This window comes from Talpa europaea, assembly GCF_964194135.1.
Source record: "Talpa europaea genome assembly, chromosome: 11".
Taxonomy (NCBI): Eukaryota; Metazoa; Chordata; class Mammalia; order Eulipotyphla; family Talpidae; genus Talpa; species Talpa europaea.
The window spans coordinates 103,900,728-103,914,975 of record NC_140078.1 but is presented as its reverse complement, the minus strand read 5'-3'; the positions used below and the strand labels follow the sequence as shown (position 1 = coordinate 103,914,975).

Below are 14,248 nucleotides of genomic sequence, written 5' to 3'. Positions count from 1 at the left end.
CGCCCGCGGGCCTGCCTTCGGTCCTCTTGGCCTTCGGACTAATTGTGACCAACGGGAAGACAGGTCGCTGCTCTGCAGCCCCCAGGCATGTGGGCACAACTGCACTGGGTGCCCCACGAGCTCCGGGGGTCCTGCCCCAGGCCTGGACTGCTCGTTATGCCTGCAACCGCACTTCTCGAGGGAACTCGGCAAGTTCCCCCCTCCCCGGCCGCGCCCCACACGCCCCCGCGCCTGTGGGCTCAGCCACCCTCTCCGGAGCCGGGAGCTGCAGCTTCCCGAGCCGTGGCCTGAGGCCGGGGTGGTCGGCCCCTCCTGCTCCACACTGTGTCTCCTGGGTAGCCTGTCTGGGGTGGGGAGGCCCCCACGGGAGGAAATGGGACCTCAAGCCCAGAGGCAGCCCGAGGCCCTGCTGCGCTGCTGGGCTCTGGGATAGGGGGTGCTGGTGACCCCCAAGACCAGAGAAGTGCGGATGCAGGCATAACGAGCAGTCCAGGCCTGGGGCAGGAGCCCCGGAGCTCGCGGGGCACTCAGTGCAGCTGTGCCCACAAGCCTGGGGGCTGCAGAGCAGCGACCTGTCTTCCCCTTGGTCACAATTAGCCAGGAAGAAGTTTTCACATGAAATATTCCAATTATTTGGGTTCAAAAAAATTCTGTGCAGAGCCTCCCTGGTGGCACAGGGGTTAAGACACAAACTATGAAACTGTGCGCAGCCTCTGCAGCGCAGGTTTGCTCCTCAGCCGGCCAGGGAACTACCCATATGGCACGGCAGGCCTCTCCTGTCTCCCTGCTGCTCCCCTCAGCAGTGGATTTCAGTGGATCTGCCTGTTCTGCTCCCCGCTCTGTCTCTGGTGGATTCTCTCACCCCCTGCATCTCTGGCCTGTACCCCAGCTCTTGTATAAATAAATAAATCTTTAAAAAAAAAAAAAAGTCCGTGCAGAATGAAGCAAACTAGTCAGCCCAGCTCTGCACCAAGCCTGGCCCGGGGGCTCTGCCCGTCTCGGGGTCAGAGCTCCCCCGACACCGGCCTGCCTGGGCAACAGCATCCGGCGCCTGCAGTAGCCCAGTCTGGAGCGCGAGGCTGCGTGTGCCCAGGAGGGCCGGCCCTGGGACACGACGTTCCAGCCCCTCCTTTCAAACCTGTTTTCTGGAACTCTCTTCTTTGAAAGCAAGCTGACGCCTGTGTGGACCGAGGCTTCTCAAGTGACACCTGACATTACGTGAGCTGTGACCTCCGCATGAACAGCCTTACAGAGGATTTGAAATTAAACCTAGCAACGTGAAACTTCCGTTGCTTGTTGGTTGAAAGACAGCACTCATCCAGGGCCCCCCCCCCCCAGGCCAGGGGGAGAAGGGACTGTCAACGCAGGTTAAAGGGCCCCCTCCCCTGCAAGGGAGGTGTTCGCCCTGGGGGGGTGGGCGGGGGTGTCTCAGCAGCCTTCCAAGCAGAGCTCTTTCTCCACAGGGTGAGTGAATAGCGTGGAGTTGGCAACTTTTGTCCTCTGTTACTGCAGCCCCCCAAAAGAACAGATCAGCATTTTCAAAGGTCCGGTGTCCCCGGACTGGCTTTGATTTATAGGACTGACAAGGTCAGCGCTTCGGTGGCTGGGGCCCAGAGCTTCGTATTGAGAGAGAGAGAGAGCCAGTTTATCTCCTGACTCCAGATGTGCTCCTGGTCCTCCGTGGAGCTAAACCTCCGCCGCGGGGGCCACGGCGCCTCTGGTGACGAGTGGTTCGCCATGCTGTGAGCGAGACCATCTCTTCCCACGAGGGGACAACGAAGCCCCGCGTCACGCCGTTGCTGCTGCAGCTTGCTGCTTTTTCCTCTTCGCTTCTCTCTGCTATCGTCAAAGATGTAAGAAGAGCCTGCAGGTGCGTCCATGCTCGCCTGCTCTGAGCCAGGGCTGGGTTGCATTTCCAACCCCCTCTCTCTGGCTGTCACTGGTCACGAGCAGCAGGGAGCGCGCGGAGCTCAGGGTCACGCTAATGGCTGCAGGCCCGTCCGGCATCTGAAACAAAGAGGCTGCAGTGGGACGGCAGCTGGACTCGTGGAGAAACAGCAAAGGCAGAGGTTGTCCTCAGACCCGACTGGGGCGCTGCGCCCATGACATACAAGGCAGAGGAGCGTGGGAATGCCAGCGCCGAGATCCTTTTCCCAACACAACGTAGGAGCTGAACTGAGAGGCTTAAGAAGCAGAGCCGCATTTCAACTCTAATGTTCCCCGAGTCAGAGCAAGTCAGCACCCGCCCCAGGGCCAAGCATTGGCGGTAAAGCCACTTACTCACGTGTGCACACATGCACACACTCATGCACACACAGCGTGTGAAAAGCAGCACATCTGTGGAGACCTTGCTCTGCAGAAGCGCACGTCACAGGCGTGACAGAGCGTGTTGAAGCTCCCCCTCAGCCATCCTGGGCCCCAGATGGGGCCTCCATCACAGGAGAGCACAGAGCCGGCCTGGAGTGTCTCGTTCACCCCACTCTGTCTTGACCGGAGAGTGGGCTCTGTGAGACGGGCCCCTCCACTTCCGAAAGCTGAACTCCAGTTGCTGGAAGCTGGTGCCGGGATGAAAGCATGGGCTGGGTAGCCGGGGCTCCCGGGGAGCTTCAGGCCTGGCGGAACCGGCCCACAGGCGTTCCCCAGGCCCCTGCCTCGCGGGCTCTCGGGCTCAGCTCGTGGTGACCTGGCTCTTTAAGTAGCTCTTCTAGACGGCAGGCAGGATGGCGGCCCAGCCTAGCCCCACCTCAAATCCAACATTCTGGCCGCAGGAGAAACTCTTTGCAAACAGCTTCTGGCTGGAGCCTGTCCTGCTCCTGGGCTGTCGGCTGACAGGAGACAGGTCTCCTGAATATCCTCCCACGGCCAGAGCTACATGGCCCGAAGCGCGGGCAAGGCCAGGCGAGAGGCCTGCCTTGGAGCTTGAGCCTCTTGGTGGTCAGACTCACGGTTCCAGCGTCCTGAGGCCAGGCCTCGGTCTGTGTTCACAGCCTTTCCCCGTGCCTGTGCCGAGGCTCGCCTCTGGAGGCCCCCAAATCTGAAACACAGAGTCACCCAGTTCCTGGGTTCTCATGCGCCGACACTTCACACTTTGCAGCTAATCGTTTTATAAATAGGGATGTGATTAATGCCTTTAACGCTATTTCTGCGATCACTGAGGGAATTAGGATTTGCTTGCTCCTCTATTTTTGTCGTGGCGTCTGCTCTGTGGCTAATAGGGCATCAGCTGGTCCTTACTGAGCACCTGTTATGTGTGTCAGTGACGTGCGTGAGCAGGCCCCATCGGCGCCGTGTGCCGGGCAGGGACCCTGGCGGTCACGGGCACGTGGGCACCAGGCGGTCGGCGGAAGTGCAGCTGAGGGCACGGAGCGAGCTGACTTCCTCACTCTGCCCCAAGAACGTACGTTGAGAGGAGGGTGTGCGCTCCCCGGGAGGTGCAGAGGCTGCTGGGGAGGACAGAGCTTTCCAGAGTGAGCCGATGCCCAAGAGCACTACAGGGGCGGGCAGGGCCCCGCCTTCTCTGCCGAATACTGACTCTTGGCCTGTCCGATCGCTGTCCCGACCCTGCTTTATGCGTCAGGAAGCCGGAACAGAACGCGAAGCCGGTTGTGAGCAGACACGCTGCCCGGGCGGGCAGAGCTGGAGCTTGGACCCCAGCCTCTCCGTGCAGCTGCCACCTCACACCACCCACCAGCCGCGTCACCAGACCTGGCAGGGGCCCTTCCCGAGAGCCTCCACGCCAGTAGATCCTGCCACCAGTCCCGGCCCCTGCTCCTGTGCTGGCACAGGGCTCTTCCCAGACTGCGCCTGGGGCCAGGGTCAGCACCCCACAGCCGGATAATGCGTGGTTTATAATTCGAAAGAGGATAATGAAGTGAGCACTGCCCCGTGATTGGCCTGAGGTAAGCTCACCCGTTTTGGCTGATTTGCTTTGATTCCAGAATCACCATTTCTGAAGACGGAAGCCTCAGGATCGTTAACGTGACCAAGTCAGACGCTGGCAGCTACACCTGCGTCGCCACCAACCACTTCGGAACGGCCAGCAGCACCGGGAACTTGGTGGTGAAAGGTAAGGCCCACCTGGTCACGCGCACGCTCTCTAGCGCCCCCTGTGTCCCACAGGTGAGCTGCAGGTGGCGTTCCGCCAGGAACAGGTGCTGCGGTCACTGCGCCGCTGGATTAATTCATCATGGTAAGCATGATATGATTAATAACTCCTCGAGAACGGTCGGTAATGGGTGTGATGGAAAGGCTATCTCGTTTCAGAATCGCCCAATACAATGTGGAGAATCACAGCCTTTGTATCTGTTAGAGAATTGTAAGTAATGTTATCTTCAATCCTTTAATTAAATTTCCTTCAAGTCTCGATAGATTTGGAATTCATGTGCTAACAAATTAGAAACCCGAGACTCACTCAACTGCTATTTTTAGCACATGCTGTTGAAACGATGACATTAGCAATTTTTAATAGCGCCGCCCCAGTTCCTGAAGATGTGGGCATAGATTATCGAAACAAAGGGCGCTGACCGGGGCTGTGCTTGGGCCGCCCGCCAGCGCTGTCAGCTGTACAGATACAAGGCCTGCACCCGGGCCTGGCATTTCATCTTTCACGTGCCCGTGATCGAGTCTGCCCCGGCAGCGTGTCACTGGGCGGGCTGGATGGAAGGATTGTGAAGGGGGCGATTTTAAATGACATTTTATTTCCAGTTCTCTCACTTTACACTTGCTGAGTCGTAGTATTTCAGGTTGAAGGGTTCTTGGCAGGGATCTGGACTTAGGAAAGGCTCCAGCTGCTGAGTTCTCAAGGTCAGCAGCTACAGCAAAGGGCCCTGGACCAGGAAACCTGGCCCGCGGCCTCCGCAGCCCCTCCCACGCCAGGGAAGGCTCCCACACACCTGGCCTGCTGCTCCCTGACAGGCCCAGATCAGTCGTGCACAGCACCCTCCGTGGCCATCTGTAGCTCCCTCCTAGGAGATAGCCTAAAGCAAATAAAAATACCCAAGAAGACAATATGCCTGAATTTTAACTTAAATAAGGAACATTTGGGGAGTCATTGGAAGTTGATTAACATTTGGGGAGTCATTGGAAGTTGGAAAAGTACTACCCCGTTTTTACAGAACATTGAGAGATGCAGCCAGAAGGAAACCTGTCCTTCGATGAGACCGACGGCAGCTGTCCCGGCCCGTGGCGCGGTCGCTGCAGGAGCCCACAGTGTGGCCGTGTGCTCACTGCGTCTCACAGGCCAAGGACAAGGAGGTCGAGTTCTAGCTGGAGAGCTTTGCTAATGTCGGACTAGCTCAGCTGCAGGAGGAAAACGAGGGCCACCTGGAGCCAGGAGGGGCCACGGTTTCAGAACCGTGAGAGCCGGCTGGGTCCCCTGCAGGTTTGCCCTGTCATGGAGAGGGAAGACAGTCGGAGCCGGCAGCCTCGAGTCGGGGAGGTCAGCCCGGAGCCTCCTCACTCCCACTCTGGGGTCCTGACCTTGGCGGGGTGACTCACCTGTGCTTGGGGATGGCAGGACCCCTCGAGGTTGTCCTCACGACTGAGATACCCCATGTTCGGTGCTCCCTGTGGTGCCTGAGCCTAGGAGATGTTCGTGCTGGCTCCCTTGTTTCCACTTCCATGGACTCGCCGCCGGGCCTCGAAACCTTATTAAAACCAACACTGACGACGCGTCCGCCTCCAACCCATTAGGATGATTAGCGGGGAGCGGGGAGGGGTGAGCCTGCCCCAGGGAAATGTCTCAGAGCATGAGGTCTGTCAGCTTCCGATCACAGAGTCACGTCTAGGCCCTCCCAGCCACCCGCGCCCTTGTGCCCAGCACAGACCCTCCAGCCACCCCTCCCCTGACTCGCGTGCAGGGTTTACAGACACGGGGTGCACGCGGACGCGGCAGCCAGCTCACGCGGTGTGCGGACGGCGCCGGCTGAGCTAGAGGCTGTGACCTGACACTGGAGGCGTCACTGCTTGCTCCCCCCAAGCTGCCCCGTGCCCTGCGGGCGCCGCTTCTCTTTCCTCTTCTCCCAGTAAACCCGCCCTTCAAAATGTGAATAAACAAGCAGCCACTCCCCAGGCATGGTATCAGAGATCGTTTCGGGCAGCCTGTAAGCTTTTTATTTTATTTGGGTCATCATTTCTCTCCATGTTTTCAGGAAAACACTAATTTTCCATTACTGAAACGATAAAAATTATTTTTAAATGTAGTTACGTAAGGAAGCAAGTTGGTAAAAAGTGTCAAGTGTGCACTGTGCCGCCTGCGTGTGCCGCCTGCGTGCAGAGGGCAGATGTCGAGTGAGAGGCGCAGTGGAGGGCAGCTTCCAGGAGGACGTTGGGACTCGTGGGGAATCCAGTGCCCGCCGACACCACACACCCGGGCACTCTGTCAGCTGAAATTGCTGGTGGGCGGGGAAGGGCGGAGCTGGGCAGGTGGGCGGGGGCCGAGGTGGGTGGCCAAGGCCAGGGCCCCCGAGGCTGCTGCCTGCTGGTCCTCGCCCTGCCAGGCTCCTCTCCAGAGGCCGCTGGCCTCAGCCCCCTTCCAGCCAGGTGGGGCGTACGAGCCCATCCGTGCCAGCAGTCACGGGAGTGAGCGGCCCCGCCACTTGTGCCGCGCCAGAAGGTGCTTTCAAGAACATCCCTCCCGGGGCAGGCGCTGACGCCGGGGGGCGCTGACGGGACATGCAGGTGGGCCCCGGGGCTCCGGGAAGCGTGTTTACAGAACCCAGAAATGCGTGGTGGAGCCAAGAAGGCCGCTGTGATCTCGGCGTGACCTTGCGTGGCCTATGTCCAAGCCCGAACGGCACGTCACAGCCCAGCCCACACAGTCCGTGCAAGGGCGCGGCTTCCCGTGGTTGCGATTGAGCCCCAGGTTTTGCTTCCACTTGAGGTCTACAGAGGGACGGGCCTGTCGGGGGTTTCTCCCCCCTTACAATGTTCTCATCCTCTCTTGATCTCCCGTGTCTGGGATTCGAGCCCCGGGAAGGTGGGACATCGGAACACGCCTCCCCTCACCTTCTTGTAACCACTGCGTCGTTCACAGCCCGACTCTCTTCCTCCCCCCTCGTGTCTGAGAGAGGATGATGGTGGCAGGCACGGGTCAGGAGCAGGAGGCGAAGGAGGGGAACCCACCGCAGCAGGCGCGGGGCTGACATCAGCCTCTGGCAGGCACGTGGAAGCCGAGAAGGCCCCAGGCCGTGCCAGCAGGTGCCACACGCAGGACTCCGATGGGAGCCCGGGGGCTCTGGGCGATCATCCCGTCATCTGAATTTCTAAATTTTACGGCTTTTATTTTCTAAGCTAGTTACAGCCTATTTGAGATTTGGCTGTGATTTAATGGGAAGCAGGGACAGTTCTAATCAGGCTCCCAAGTCCCAGCAGAAGGCATAATATTTGACCTTTAAACAAAGATGTGCTTTATCGATGGTGGACGTCACTGGGCACGGGGTGGGGGGCGGGGGGCAGGCCCTTCCACGTGCTGCGGAGTCCTTACCGACCGCCGTTATCGCTACAGCGGGGTTGGACGCATGTGGTTCGGCACGATGTGGTGTCTTTGCTGCACAGGCTTCTAGGACAGATACTTTTAAATAGCAATCCTAGGGAAGAGCGACTTGGGGTGCTTATCTTGACTGGGGTTCAGCAAGACCATCGCCACCCTGGCCCCTCTGACCACCTCCAGCTCCTGTCACCACAGTTACCGTGCAGAAGGGCATCCAGAGTGACCTCGGGTAGCTGAAGGCATCACTTCGAGAAAACTTGTCCTTGCAGGCCTGTCCAGGCCCACACTAATGGAGGGGCGAGTCCTCAAAACCTACATCTTTTGTGCACGCCCCTTGGTGCTCAAGCACCCAGCCGGCACACGCAGCCTTCCCGGGGGCTGGAAGCCATGGCCCCTGGGCCAGATCTAGCTCGGCACCCATCTCTGCAGAGCCCACGGACCAAGACTGGTTTCCACAGGCTTCACCGCTTGAAAGAAAAGCGTCAGAAGGATATGTAAGTTTCTGAAAGTCTCTGCCACTCATGTCCAGGGCCATCGGTCCAGCTTCAGGAGCCCGCGTGTCTGCAGGCTGGCTTCGGCGGCGCCTGCGGAGCTGAGCACTCTTGGAGGCCAGAGCCTGCACGCGCCTGCTAGTAGCCCCAAGGTGCAGAGGAAAGCCCCAGGTGCAGAGCAGAGAACACAGACAGCGCCCCCTCTCCCTGCTGTTCCTTCCCCAGGCAGGCGGCCCGCCAGGGGTCCCGGCTTCACGCGCCCCCGCTGATGTTGGACACTTGCCCGAGTCCGGTCACGAGCCAGAATTGGTGGGAGGTTCTCTCCCAGGACTCCGCCTCCCCACAGATCTTACCCAGCTCTTAGGCCCAGGAGAATCCTAACGCTCAAAACAGCCGTTGTCGCTTTTCAAGGCACTTGGTACTTCTGGAACTTTCTGCCATCACCAGCCTGAATCTGCAAAACTGCTCCATACTTAGCTTGCACACATCGGAGGCTGCAGGTTGTTCTTTTACAATTCTTTTTTTCCTTTTGAATTTGCCCTCCATGCAATTTTACCCTGATTTCATCCAGATTTAAAAAGATTCTTTCTGGTTCTGCTGTTCATTTAAATTTATTTTTCATTGCCCAGGATTTAAATCTCAGTGGTAAGAAAAAGGTTCTCAGAATTTCACCAAGGCTGCATCTACTGCTCTCAGAAAATGTCTGTGTCCCGTCCCCCAAGGCTGCGCGTGAGGCTGTCCTCTGCTTGCCCCACACCCACTGGATTCCCACAGCCAGGCACAGGGTGACTGTCCACCCATCAGAGGACATGGACGCTTGGCAGGAAAGACTGTCAAACGCACGGAGACGGCAGGCGGCGGCCTCACCGGCCCGCAGAGCGTGGGCATCACGTCCTCCGCGGCCGCAGGGCCTGAGACTCCGCCTCGCCAGGCAGAGCATGGCTGGCACGGCCTCCACAGGAACCTTTTTTGAAAATGAGTTGGAAGTGGCCGCATCGCTTGTGTAAAATTATTCAGGGCTTTCCCCACAGCTGACTGGGGATAAATCAGGTATCAGTAACCAGCAGTGACGTGTGGCTGCTAACTCACGGCCAGAGCTTTTAACACAGGGCCCTTAGCATACATTTCAGCCTAATTGGATGCCTTCCACTGGAACCAATTATTTCTAGGCAATAATTAAGGGTATTTCTAATAGGATTAGTGCAAAATCTGACCCAAGGCATCTAGAAGAAGGAAACTTTGCTGTTGGAAGCACTAAGTGCTCGTTGTGCTAAGTCCCTGCAGGAAGGACAGCGACCGGGACGTTTCAACAGCGGGTCCTGTTTGGTCGGCAGAGACCCGCCCACTGCGCATGGCAGCAGCTGGCTGGGTGGGGCCCGAAGAGGGCAGGGGCTGTGCCAGCCAGGCCCAGCTGAAGCGGAGCCATTATTTCCCCTGGCTTTGCTTTGAGCCCTGCTGACGGCCAGGGAGAGTGAGCAAACAGCATCTTCAGTGCTTGAGCGTGGACAGGATCACCCCCACTTGTCCGAGTCTCTCTGTAAAAAAGCTGCTCGCCTTTGCTGGTGCTGAGCCTCTGTGTGCCAGCATCGCCTGCCCGGCCATCTACCAGCCCCATGCCCAGCCTTCTCCATCCCTGGCCAGAGGAAGATGGGCCCGGCAGCTGCCTCCCTTGCTCGCTCTGCCTTGTCTCGCAGGCCTCGGCTGAAGATGGGCTGCACATTCCTGCCTGGTGGGGGACGCTCGGCCCAGCAGGCTTGTGAATGAGCATTGGCCTCACCAGCAATCAGGGAAGTGCAAATATAAACACAAGGCCACGCGATTTTTTTCCATGTAAGACGGCAGAAGAGAAACAGCGAACAAACCTGTGGGTGAGAACGTGAGGAAGGTGGAGTGCACACGTTAGGAGTAGAAATGCAAATGGGAAGAGACTCTGGAGAGCAAGTCGATGAGAAAAAGGGCCCTCTCCGGGGCCCAGCAGCTCCGTTCCTGGCATGTCCTCGAGAGGAAGTTACATGTGTTCCGAGGTAGACCTGGAAAGATGTTTACGATGTCATTGTTGGTGATGACAAGAAAATACACAGGCAAAGGCTAGAATAATACACGTGGTATTATTTCCTATGATGCATGTAACATGATATCAAATTAGCAATAGATGCTAATACCATGTGAGGTTTAAACGGAAAAATACATACTCCAAGTAAACCTGGAGATATTTATGAGGGGGGGGAAGCTTGGATGAGATCATGTGAAAGGACATTAATTGTTTTGGTAATCGTTCATTCGCATAAAATTTTAATGTCTATTCAGAGGGGAAAACAGATCTATGGAAAACTTTTAAAGACCATTCTAGAAGTGGGAATACAAGTATTGGTTAGGAAAAGTTCTTTGCGGTTTTATATGTATAATATCTCGATTTAAAAAGAATTCTCATACACGGTCAGACATGGCAGTCAAACGCAGACAGTATCTGATTTCATACTTTGCCTTCAGATTCTGTAGATCAAACCTGATCATTAGTGATACGTGATCCTGTTTAATCCAAATGCCTTCCTTTTAAGAAAAAGCTCTAGTGTAGAATGAGGTAAATGATTTACTTCCTAATGAGCACTTCACAATCAAAATAAACAACACAAACAAACAAACAAAAAGGGCAAACAGAATATAACTCTTTGGCTTCATTAAATGTGAAGCACTAATTAATTTCTTTTCCGGCAATTCGCAGAGACTCATGTTGTACTGACTCTGTTTAATTGAACTTATTACCACGTGCAGATAATAAGAAGAATATTGAAGATATCCATCTGGCTGGCGCTGAAACCTTACATGTTTCATTCTTCAAGGCTGTCACTGGCCATACTAATTGTCTCATTTCAGCTGTTTCACAATCAGGATGATTTAGCTATTAATGTGATAAAGCCCTTACTCGGGAGGAAGTTGATATTAAAAAGCATAGATCTCTGACTTACCTCTGCTACCACTTGTGCACACATCCCCGGCGTTATTAAAGTTATATATTTTTCGAGTGCGTAAACACACATCCGTCTCGTGCGCGTGCGGCTGCTCGCGGAAGCCCCCGCCAGCACATCTTGCATCCAGCTCTCCCCTCCGAAGGGAAGGGGCGGTTTCTGTCGGGCTCTGCACGCGGAGCAGCGTGGTTTGTTTTCAGCTCTGGTAGGACTTCTTTTTTATTGTTTCCAGAGCCAAAGTGGGTTTTAAACGGCTAATGGCGTAATAAATAAAGGGGAGAGTAAAATGAAGTACTTTTATCTTCGGTTCCTAAATGTCAGAACTTCCTGTGGCTTGAGAATGATGGCTTGTCGTGCAGACAGGGTTCTTGCAGACAGGGCTTCTCGGGGGGTGCGTGGGGTGTGGAGGTGTTTTAAGTCTGGTCCGCTTGTACTTCCGAGGTGTTTCCATGGGGGACGCACTTGGTCCCAGCTCTGAAAAGAGAGGCTTGGTCTGTTCTAAATCTTGAGCCAGAAAAGAAATGCATCAGAATAAACCAAGAGCGCCTCACCTTCCTTTCTTGGCATTTGTTTTCTGTGACAGAGGCAGGAGGGGTGGCTCTCCCAAAGGAGTCCCCCCCACCGGCCACAATTGAATTCCTGCGGCTGTCACCGGCAATCAGATGCAAGGAAAACACCCAAAAGACGGTAGGCCTTTAGGTTAAATGCAGAATCTGACCAGGATGAAAGAGAGTTAATTAACATTTCCATCATCTCTCTCTGATTTGCGCGCTCTGGGTGCCTTTCTAAAAGGTGAAAATGCTTGTCTCTCCCGCAGCCCTTTGAAGAGCTGTGAGTAGGTGGCCGTATGGGAGAGGAAACTTGAGCAGAACGTGTAGCGACGCCCTGGCTTTTTCGCATGGCCTTCTAGCAATTCTATAATCGGTGTGCAAAAGTGCAAGAGGTGTTATGAAGTGAAGATTAGCAACACCTGCTTTGAAAAATTCCCCAGCTGCAAGAAATGTCACCTAGCACCATATGAACCATCCGCTACCCACCCCACCCTCCGTCCAGAAGTAGGGGTGCTGCTGAGCAGTCCAGAGGACGGGGCGTCTGCCTGGGGGGCAGTCCACAGAGCCACCTGCTTCTTGCTTCGCAGTTACTGCTCAGCCCGGCCCACAGCCTCCTGACCCAGCGCGTCCGGCCATGGGCTTTGCCACAGCGTAAGTGAAGCGTCTGGCCACCTTGCTGTCTGCGCGGGGATGGCAAAGGGACTTCAGTCTTGAGCCCAGCAGTGTTGCCAGGATGACTCTGAAGATGCCACCGTCGTCTCCCTCCCTCGAGGACACCAGGGCCCGTGGGCCACCAGCTTCAGACTCACCGCAGGCTTCTTAACGTGTGCCCACCCCTGGGCCTCCCCGGTCTGGGAGCCTGACCTCCAGGCCGGACCTGGAATGAGCTGTGCCCGGGCCGGGCCTGCACAGAGCGCGGGCGGCATGTCGGCGACTCAGGCTGCGGGGGGGGGGGGGGGGGGTGCGGGGGTTGTGTGCGGTGGACGGCGAAATGGAGCTACACGCGAGAGCTGGGTGGAAGGGCTGGGAGGGTGGAGTGAGAAGGGCTGAGTGGGAGACAAGGCAGGAGGCGGTCCCTGGGCTGCACTTAGGAGGGGAGGGCTAAGTTCGCCAGGCGAGGAAGCGTCACGGTGACCCTCCCCACTCGGGTTGCCGCCACGGCAGGGAAGCTCCGGCCACGCGGCGCACAGGCAGCTCCGGGAGCCACTGAGACGCCTGGCGCAAGTCGGAGCCGGGCGCTGAGAGCCGGGCTTGGCGGTTTTCCCTTCCATGGGAGGAAAGCGGATTCGATCACCTGTGGGCAAATGACACCAGCTTCGAGGGAAGAGCTTAGAGAGCCGAGCGGCATCACTGGCGTCGGCGTGGGGGCTGTTCGTAAAGTTTGTAATAATCCAGGTTATTTGTAGAAATACTAGAAAAAAGGTAATTCGGAAAGATCCGTAGAAACATAGTTAGTGTTTTCTTCCAGAATTCTACCTAAACGTGCATGATATGTGTGTGTTTAACTCTTCACGTTTTCAAATCTGAAAACATACCCTCATCACAAAACATCATGCTGTGCACATTTTTTGGTAATTTTTTTTCATGATCTTTCCGCCAGCGTGGCGTGTTTAACGAGAAGTGAAGAGCAGCCTTTGTCCGTAGAGACGTGTTTCTCCTGCTCGCCCTTTCACAGGGTCTCGTGTGACCTCCAGGTGGGCAAGATCAAGGGGGGCCGAGGGGCAACTTGGATAAGACATTGCAGCCCCGCAGGGCTGGCCAGGACTGAAAACCACCCTGGGGACCTGGCCCTCCCTCTGCCACTTCCTTAGCCTTTTCTTACTGAAATTTCTCGCCAGCCAGTGACACATGATGTTACCATTAACTTGCTGAGTAGATTTTCTGATCCCACAGTCAGTCAGGAAGAGTTAAAATGACAGACTCAGTGTCCAAAGTGACCGCGAAAAGGCATTTATACAAACCCCCTGTGACAAGATTCATTTTAACAGCAGCAAATATGAAATCCTGCCCTCGGCCCCGACATCGGACGACAGTCATGTTGGAGCAGGCTGTGACCCCAGGCCTTGACCTCCTGTGGGGTCGTTCCCGAATCAGCAGCATTCCCTGCTTCAAGAGAAGAGAGAGCCTTGAGCTGCAGCGTACAGGGCCTAGGTCTGCGGAAGCACCGATGCCCATGCAGCCGGGGAGCGCCGTGGTTTTCTGCTCAGAGGGACATAAAAATTGGACATCAGCTTGAAGAAGACCAGCGGGAAGCGCGAGGAGGTGCAGCTGGGGAGACCGAGGCTGTTCGGGCAAAGAGGAGGCGTCACCGGTGGTTGAGGAAGGTGGGCAGCCTTTCGCAGGCCTGCAGGCGGGTGTGCCTTGGCGACACCGCAGGTGCTGAGAGCCGGGGGCTTCGGGACCAGAGGGCTTCATGTCGCCCCCGGAAGACGCCCCAGCACTTGCCTGTGACCGACCACTCAGGAGACTTGCACAACCCCAGCGGCAGTCGTCCGGTCGTCTGAGCTCTCAGGGACCCGGGCGGGGTGAGCTGACCCGTAGGACGCCAGGCGGACGCCACCCTCCTGCACGGAGGTTGTGCCCTCTCATTCCCGAGTGTCCTTCCCCTTCTCCCGGCCGCAGCGCCCCGGGGTTGGCGAGGTTGCCTGCTACTTATGAGCATAGATTCTTAACACAGCGCCCGGTAACAGCGACTACATTCTAGTCAATCCTAAGATGGACCTCGACGCCCTCCAGCCGCTGCCAGAGCGT

The 14,248-nt window shown here is 56.5% G+C and overlaps 1 protein-coding gene across 4 annotated transcripts in view; it reads left to right on the top strand.

Moving 5' to 3' along the window:
* CNTN4 (contactin 4) overlaps positions 1–14,248 on the top strand; it is a gene marked incomplete at both ends in the record, with an annotated part of 224,911 nt that overhangs the window by 172,906 nt on the left and 37,757 nt on the right. For all 4 annotated transcript variants that reach the window (XM_084246783.1, XM_084246781.1, XM_084246782.1 and 1 more), the window contains one exon: positions 3,939–4,066. In XM_084246783.1, coding sequence (XP_084102909.1) covers positions 3,939–4,066 — 128 coding nt within the window. The remainder of the gene's footprint in view (positions 1–3,938; positions 4,067–14,248) is intronic.